The 7,744-nt window shown below is 54.0% G+C and overlaps 3 protein-coding genes across 3 annotated transcripts in view; 2 read left to right on the top strand and 1 right to left on the bottom strand.

Annotated features, from left to right (window-relative positions):
• Positions 1-1,727: 1,727 nt before the first annotated feature.
• ARFIP2 (ARF interacting protein 2) lies at positions 1,728-6,627 on the bottom strand. Its single transcript, XM_045783068.2, has 8 exons — positions 6,478-6,627; positions 5,555-5,695; positions 5,200-5,296; positions 4,341-4,459; positions 3,942-4,163; positions 3,254-3,411; positions 2,938-3,112; positions 1,728-2,495 (listed from the first exon to the last, which is right to left on the bottom strand). The coding sequence occupies exons 2-8, from the start codon at positions 5,651-5,653 to the stop codon at positions 2,340-2,342; spliced, it is 1,026 nt and encodes a 341-aa protein (XP_045639024.1). The 5' UTR covers positions 5,654-5,695; positions 6,478-6,627; the 3' UTR covers positions 1,728-2,339.
• A 100-nt stretch (positions 6,628-6,727) lies between these two features.
• TIMM10B (translocase of inner mitochondrial membrane 10B) lies at positions 6,728-7,604 on the top strand. The gene is made up of 3 exons (XM_045783098.1): positions 6,728-6,812; positions 6,999-7,094; positions 7,268-7,604. The coding sequence occupies exons 1-3, from the start codon at positions 6,771-6,773 to the stop codon at positions 7,442-7,444; spliced, it is 315 nt and encodes a 104-aa protein (XP_045639054.1). The 5' UTR covers positions 6,728-6,770; the 3' UTR covers positions 7,445-7,604.
• Positions 7,268-7,744, top strand: part of DNHD1 (dynein heavy chain domain 1) — an 85,830-nt gene continuing 85,353 nt past the window's right edge. Inside the window, exon 1 of the mRNA XM_087868072.1 lies at positions 7,268-7,400. The gene's annotated coding sequence lies outside the window, so the exon portion shown is untranslated. The remainder of the gene's footprint in view (positions 7,401-7,744) is intronic.

Below are 7,744 nucleotides of genomic sequence, written 5' to 3'. Positions count from 1 at the left end.
GGAGCCCCCTCGCAAGATTATGGTTCAGACCATCCAGCGCTTCCCTTCCACACTCCAAAAGCCGGAGCAATTCAGAATCATCGCATTGTGGAAAAGCAGCCCCAGTGGAAAATAATAAAAATTATAATAACAGTTAACAGGGACTGAGTGCTTATTATGTGCCAGAAACATAACGAATCACTTTACATATATTGTCTCCTTTAATACTCATAAGCTTAATAGGTATCTTCTTTTATTAGCTGTGTTTTACAGGAGAAGAAACGAGGGCCCTTGGCTCCCCAGACGTTAACCTTGAACAGCTAACTCAGCTAGAAAGTGGTGTAACCAGGGTTTGAGCTCTGCTTTAAAGCCTGCTTCCAGTCACCTGGAGATTCAGTACCTTTCATGTTGGAAGTCCCCAGTGGCCCACGAAGTGGGGGTTTGTATGTGAAACACCCAACCTAATAATCAAGCTCCAGTCAGACGGCTGCAGGCTGACCAAAACCCAGAAAGGTTGCCTGGGGGCTGCAGTATGTGGCAAAGAGCAAAATCAGGCTGCATGGATCTCAGTGCTATGAGAAGCTGCTGACTGGGTTGTCCTCTTCCTCCAGCCCTCCAGAGAGGTAGTGGAGAATGTTGAAACGAATGCTGGAGCTCTCCTTGGTCAAGGAGCACAGAAGTGACGGTACCTGGCGCTGACTGAATCAAAGTGCTGTTGGGGAGATTCCTTGCCTCAAACAAGGTTGATAGGGCTCAACACCTGGGTGCACCCTCAACCTCTCATCCACCTGATGAGTTTTGGCGCCCAGCACAGGTGCTCCAATGCTTGTGATTGAGCCTCCGGGTTCATACTTTCTTTTGGGTTTGGGACCAGGGTTACTAGACTACGAGTGTGAGGGGGCCAGGGTCTGTATGACACTATTTCAAGCCTCATGCGCCCTACTTTCCTCAACTTTAGATTTCTCCCATGCCATCCAACTCGTGCTTGAAAAAGCTTTACAGCTCCCTTTCTCCTGAGGGCAAATGTCCTTATCATAAGCCTGAACAGGCCCACTGTGACCCCTCACTGCCTCACCTCTGTAGTCCTCTAGCCACTCCCCCTCCACTTTTCATTCCAACCTGAATTCCTCCCAAGTCCTATCAGGGCCTTCGCATATGCTGGCCTCTCTGCTTAGGTTGCTCTTCTCCCTATTCTTTGCCTATGTCTACTTGCCATTCAGGTCTTAGTTTCAAGGCGATAGCCCATCTCCACCCATCTCGGCTCGATGCCCCTCCTCTGCACTCACACAGCTCCCTGAACTTCTGTATCCTAGTACTCATCACTGCATTGTAGTTGCCTGGTTACTTGTCTCTATCCCCCATTAGGCCATAAGCAATGTGGGAAGGGACTGTGTTTTATTCACTGATGTATCCCCAGGGTCTAGAGCAGTGCCTGGCAAATAAAAGCACTCGGTAAATATTTGCTGTATGAATGAATGGATGATGAAGGTCAGCGGGCCCAACCCCCTCTAGGTCCTGTGCTCTTAAGGCCATAGCTTTCTCGGGGCTGGCCTAAAGAGCAAATAAAGCTTTGGCTCCAGCTGGGGCTGGGGGAGGAGCAGGCTCTCTGACTGTTCCTGAAACCTGTGATTTCCACCTATCTTGCTCTGCTTTTCTGGCTTGACAGGATTTTGGTGTATGACTAGACTGAGCATTTCTCCACCCAGCCCACCCTCCTAGAGCCCCCCACAAATTGACCTCACTGGGCCTGCTTTTATGAAAGGTTTATTCCTAGTGCTAGGTCCCAATTTTCCAGGGCTCTAAGCACAATTAAACTGGGTGGGTAGGTGAGGGGAAGCCCATTCAGATGCAGGGCCAGAAATGGGGCTCCCCATTATCCCCACCCCTTTGGTCCCAGTCCCCTTCTCTGCAATGGGGATGCATAGAGGAGGGACAAAGGGTACTGGAGGCAACATCATTGGCCCAGGGGAGCCCAAGAAGAGCTGCCATTGGCTGACAGGGCCTTTTGAGGCTCTGCCATTGGTCAGGGGGCACACCCCAGGAGCTGGGGACAGGCCTGAGGAGTAATGCCATTGGCCAGGGAGTGGTTCTGTTATAGCCTTTGGCTGTGGAGTGGAAGGAAAAGATCTGGGAATGAAGCCCAGAGGCCAGGAAGATAAAGGACAGGGCAGCAGCTGCTGGGCCTGCAAGCCCCCTCCCTACCCACAGCAGTGTGGGCAAAACTGGTATTGGGCCCCAGCCAGGGAAAGGGAACCCAAGCCAGAGGCAGGTGGCAAGGGATGTTCCATGTCCAATCTCCCCTACCCTGGGACTGCCTCTCCCAATGTCCTTCTTGATAGCCAGGTTTGGTTAGGAGCAGCTCACTGCTCCTCTAGCCAGGAGGGCTTCTCTGCTCCCGGAGGCCGCAGCTTGATGTTGAACTGCTGCAGGGTCTGCTCCAGTTGTTTCTGGTTCCCAGCGAAGTAGGCTGACACGGCATTGTGGAAGAGCAGCAGCTGCTTGTGCATCACCTTGATCTGGGGGTCCAGCAGGGTCAGCTGAGACTGGACTCAGATGCCCTTCTTGAGCCTGAGCCCAGACCAGGGTACATGGATTCTGCTCTGATGGTGCTTTTAGGGTGGGGGCTGACCTCCACTAAGGGAGCCAAAGGATAAGGGTCAGTCTGATGGGAGAAACCTGACTTGATTTGCTGGGCCTGGGGTTCTGGTACCCCAGCTCAGGGGATGATTTTTCCCAGTTATGTTCCTGAGATCAGCAGCCAAATCCTCCAACAGAAAAGCGCCAGGGATTGGAGGGCGGGTGACTAGGAAGGTCCAGGGATTGAAGGGGTTGGGGGAAGATCCCACACCTTAGCCAGGCTGCATTTCCCCCATCCAGTAATGGGGAGGGTCTTAGGGGTAGAAGGTCAGTGTTACAGATGGGGAAGGGGGGGTGAGGTCAAAGGGGTGGGGTTGGCACCTTGTTTTCTTCCAGGAACTTGAGCTTGATGGCCACATCTCCCCGCAGCTTCTCATATTTGTCCCGATGGGCCTGGAAAGTGGCTTGGGCACTCTCAAGTCGACCACGCGTCCCTGCATCCCGGGGGCCTAGGCTCAGCTCCTCTAAGTCTGTTCGGTAGGCATCATATTCCAGCCTGGAGAAGGGGTGATACAGGCTGGTCTCCACCCCTGTGTCCTCCACACAGACTCTCCTTTCCTTCCTCAATTCTTATGACCCCAAAGCTCAAACTTCTACCCATGCCAGCCAACTCCCAACACCCTGCTGGTGCCCACACCTGGCAGCCTCATACTGTTTGACAGTCATGAGCGTGTCTTCCATGGTCTTGGTGACTAATGTGTTGATGCTAGAGACAAAGAAGTTCACGGCCCCTAGCAGTGTCTCTCCATTCTTGCACAGCAGCTTCTGAGTCTCTGCATTGTAGCCAAATTCCTCCTGAGGGCAGAAGGGAGGACATGCCTTGAGCAACAGCACCTGCCTGACTAAAGCTATAGGGCCCTCATTCCCCTCCTCCCCAGGGAGGAAACAGCCATGGAAACTGGAACAGCCAAGGACTGCCTCCAGCAAGGCTCTCTTAGCCAGAAAGTTAGTGGGGCTGCCCCAGGGATGGCTGGGGTAGGACTGTGGGTGTGGGGTTCTCAGATAAGTTCACAGAACCAGAACAGGGAAAGCTAGTGCAGCAGGCAAGGGACGGGCTCTGATTAGGCCGAGCACCGATGCAGAGAAAGGTTACTTGTGAGGCATCTAACGTGCCGCCTCCCCCACCCCTCCAACTTCTGAACCTCTGTACAAACCCTTAGGCTGACTCCACGGGTGAATGCTGCTGGGGGTAGGGCTGGGCCTACCCTGGAGGGGTTCTCCCTCTGGGCTGCAGGAGGGAGGGAGGGAGGGAGGGAGGCTGAGGGCTGACTGCCTGGGAGGGCCCGGGCCCAGTCCCCCCACCCTCTTTGGCCTGACCAAGGCACCTGAAGCTCTGGGGACTTCTGGCTGAGGTCAGCAAAGGCGTCACCTAGTGCATGCTGGGTCTGCAGCAGGCTGTAGAGGTGGGCTGTCAGTGCCCGGCCCAGCTGCAGGACACTCTCATACTTGCGCTTCGTCTCACGCAGCAACTCAATCTGCAGCTCTAGCTCCAGGTCCACAGTCCGGGAGCCTCGGCCAAATCGCTCTGATAACAGCTGCTTTGTGCACTGATTGGGAAGTGGGGGAATAGGTCAGAGACCCTAGCACCCTGCCCCCCCAACAAGTATCTACCCTAGCATCCCCACACTGCTAGTCTCAGCCATAGATGGGATAGTGAAATCTGGAAGATGGGGAAAAGATACCCACGGGAAGTTTGGGAGAAGAGAAAAGTGCTTAAATCCCACCTTATATGTGTTGATGCCCCATTTCTTGACGATGTCAAACTTCTCTCCAGCGATGCCCCGAGCCACCTCATCTCCGGGGCCAGCAGGAGTGGTACTGTGAGATGGATGGCGGCCAGACCCTAAAGAACCAAGTTCTCTGACACCAGCCTCTCTCAGATATAACCAGACATTTCTGTGGCTCCACCCATACCTCCCACTCTGCATATGGAAATGACTTCTCTGAAGTAGCAGAAACTAGAGACAATGAGATTCTCCTACTCCCTAGGAAGAACTCATACCTTGTGCCCTGAGACCCAAATCCCAATATACATCTGGCCTCCTTCTGAGGTGGTGATGGGGGCTAGAGTGGGGGGAGGGACTTGCTGGTGTACAGGGGCAGAGAAAATGGAAGAAAATATGCTGAGAATGGGGTGGGAGGTCCAGGATGGTGGGTCCTGATAACAGGAAACCTCACTGACATTCTCATGTGGAATCCTAGTCAGTGTGCGATTCAAGGATAGTTGCTTCTCTAAACTTTAGAGTCTAAAGCAAAACTCTGAGAAGTTTCAGAGTTCCAAATCAGTCTCAAGCTCCAGAGCAGGGAGAACTTCCATGAAACAGAGTTCTTAACGTGATTCAGGTGGTAGAAGCAGAGAAAGGACAAATGGTCACATCTCAGGGGCTAAATGGCAAGTGGGAGCAGTTGGACAACCCTGGGCTCTAGCCTTGGGCTAAGGACAGTGCATACAGCTTATACTAGCAGAAGTTCCCAAGATCTCCACACATAATTCAAACTATCTTAGACATATCCTATACTCCCCAGAACCATTCCTCTCCCTCTCTCCACTCAAGCTTCCTCTCCTGTTCTGATCATTCATACCTGTGGGGATGAGTCCATCACCAGAGCCCCCATAGCCACCAGACACAATGCTGGTTTCATTGAGGTTGGGTCCTGACACCATCACCTGCTGGAGGTCCTATAGGCCAGAGAAGAGGGGGGCTTCAGGAACATTGGGGCAGCTGAAGCATTTGGGGGGTGAGAACAAGCTTGGATTGAAGCATCACAGAGAGAGCACACAAGGGAAGTCTGCATAGAATCAGAATGAAGATTTGTAAAAAGATTGGAGGGAGTTAGATAAGTTAGGGGAAAACTAATGGAATGGGGTGAGAGCCCAGGGCTTATGATTTGGGATTCCTAAATTGAAACAATATGGAAAAGAATCAAACAGAAGCACCTGCTCCAGCCCATCATCCTCAGGAAGCTGCCCAGCTTCACCGTTCCCATGGATGGGGATCTCCATTGTGGCTGCCTTCCCTAGGATCCCGTCCGTCATGGCTAGGGAAGGGATTGGAGTCAAAGTCTCCACCCCAGCGCCCTGCAAAGACCAACACAGACATTTCTGGAAACTGGCCAGTACTCCAGAAAGAAAGGTCTCCCCCACCATTTCAGAGATTTTAGAGGTTGCCCTAAGACTTGAGTATTCTGGGGTTGGGCCACTACTCCTTTCTTCTCATGGATATGTATTTCTCCCCTCCAAGGTGCGCATCTTTCCGCATTCACATCCAGGCCCCAGATGTCTTCTCATGAACCCCCAGCCCCACCCGGGCTCAGGTGATCATTCATGCATTAAATCATTCAACAGACATCTATTAAGTGCATACTATGTGTCATGCGTTATTTGAGGTCACAGCAGTGACCAAGAGAGTGAAGATCTGTGCTGTCTTGGAACTTATCCCCATGCAGCTGTTTCCTCCCACCTGATTAACCCCTTTCCAAGGCTCAGGAGCCCACTCCTTCCATTCAGGTATGTTCTCCATTGCTTGGTCTTTCACACTCCCTTGGTGTTTCTTCCCCCTTCCTTCAGGTGGTCTCCCCCTCCTCCATCCCATGCACCTCCTCTTCCTCGGGCCCTCCCCCCCAGGCCTTAGTTGAATCAGTTGATGTATGTTCTTGGCCTCTGGGAAAAGCCTCTTCTTCCCAGAACATAGTGATCCCTTCCAAAGTCAGTTATGTCCCCCAGGTGTGTTAGTCCCCGCCCCCGCCCCATACACCTGGGCATCAGGTGTATCCTCATCCTTCCCCAGGGTTCAGTGGCATCTTTCGCTAATGGCAGGTTCGTGCGTTCAACTTCCCCTCGCCCAAGCATGTCCTTCTCACCTCGGGCCCGGCCGCTCTTCCCCTCAGGGCGCCAGGCCCGGGCCGCGCGGGGACCTCGGGCTCCAGTTCCCGTCGCGATCCTAGCAGCAGGTCAGGGACTCGGCGGAAGTGACGTCCCCTCCCGGGCAGAAGAAGCCGGCCACGTCGCAGATTATAAGGGCGGAAATGACGTTAAGCCGGGGGCAGGACAATCCTTAAGCCAAGCCCTCAGTCCCTGGGGAGGGAGAAAAGAGCACTTCCGGGGCGTTACCAAGAAGCTGCGGGGAAGTGACGTAGTGTGCGCCCGTGGCGCGATGGAGCCACAGCAGCAACAGCAGCAGCAGCAGCTGAGGAACGTGAGTGGGTGCTGAGTCGCCGCAGGGCCATAAGTTCAGCTAAAGTTCAGCTAGCATCCTTGTCCATTTGGCCGGATGTCCGAGGGCTGGGAACGTCGGGCTGTGCGCGTGGTCCTAGGAAACCTCGAGCGACGCGGCCTCGAGGTGCCCCCTTACCGCTGAGTTCTTTGTCCCCTTTTCTCCTAGTTGCGGGACTTCCTGTTGGTCTACAATCGGATGACGGAACTCTGCTTCCAGCGCTGCGTGCCCAGCCTGCACCACCGCGCTCTGGATGCTGAGGAGGTTAGGTGGGGAACTCTGTAGGGAGGTTCGCCGTAGACTGTTCCCAACCCCAGCTTCCCCTGCCTCTGGCCCTGGCCTTTCCACGACCCTCGCCCCTAGGCTAGGGATGGGAAGGAAGGAGACGGACCCGGCAGGACATCTTTGGCCTCTGCTTCACCCTGTCTTCCTTCCAGGAGGCCTGTTTGCACAGCTGTGCTGGGAAGCTGATCCATTCCAACCACCGCCTCATGGCCGCTTACGTGCAGCTCATGCCTGCCCTGGTACAGCGCCGCATCGCAGACTACGAGGCCGCCTCAGCTGGGCCAGGTGTTGCTGCTGAACAGTCCGGAACCTCGCCATCAGGCAGCTAGTCCTCCGCATCCCCAGGAAGGGAGGCGCTGGATGGACCCTCAAACTGAAGGGGCCAGGGGACCTTGGGCTGGGTGCAGCCTGTATTTAGAGTGAGGGGTTGCCTGAGAGCTGGGTACTATTGCTCCTTTTCCTGGAGCCAATAAACCCGCTTTTACTCTCTTTGGTTTATGTTCTGGGCGGGGAAGCTTTGCCCACTTTATTGGCACCATCCTTTATTCTGTCAGTTAGTGCATATCTGTTGGCCTCAGCCGTGGCAGTGGAGAAATTGCCTTCTGTGTGTAGAAGGAAAACCTCAACAT

This window comes from Ursus americanus, chromosome 16 (assembly GCF_024610735.1).
Source record: "Ursus americanus isolate L20-20 chromosome 16, mUrsAme1.1.p, whole genome shotgun sequence".
NCBI lineage: Eukaryota > Metazoa > Chordata > Mammalia > Carnivora > Ursidae > Ursus > Ursus americanus.
This window is presented reverse-complemented; position numbering and strand designations above follow the sequence as displayed.

Excerpts from the sequence above, each read along its gene's own strand:
- ARFIP2 (XM_045783068.2), bottom strand. The coding sequence starts at position 5,653 with ATGACGGACGGGATCCTAGGGAAGGCAGCCACAATGGAGATCCCCATC. Across the intron at positions 3,412-3,941 it reads AGAAGTCCCCAGAGCTTCAG|GAGGAATTTGGCTACAATGC; the intron begins GTGCCTTGGTCA and ends TTCTGCCCTCAG. Across the intron at positions 2,496-2,937 it reads AGTTCCTGGAAGAAAACAAG|ATCAAGGTGATGCACAAGCA; the intron begins GTGCCAACCCCA and ends CTGGACCCCCAG.
- TIMM10B (XM_045783098.1), top strand. The coding sequence starts at position 6,771 with ATGGAGCCACAGCAGCAACAGCAGCAGCAGCAGCTGAGGAAC. Across the intron at positions 6,813-6,998 it reads AGCAGCAGCAGCTGAGGAAC|TTGCGGGACTTCCTGTTGGT; the intron begins GTGAGTGGGTGC and ends CTTTTCTCCTAG. Across the intron at positions 7,095-7,267 it reads GCGCTCTGGATGCTGAGGAG|GAGGCCTGTTTGCACAGCTG; the intron begins GTTAGGTGGGGA and ends TCTTCCTTCCAG.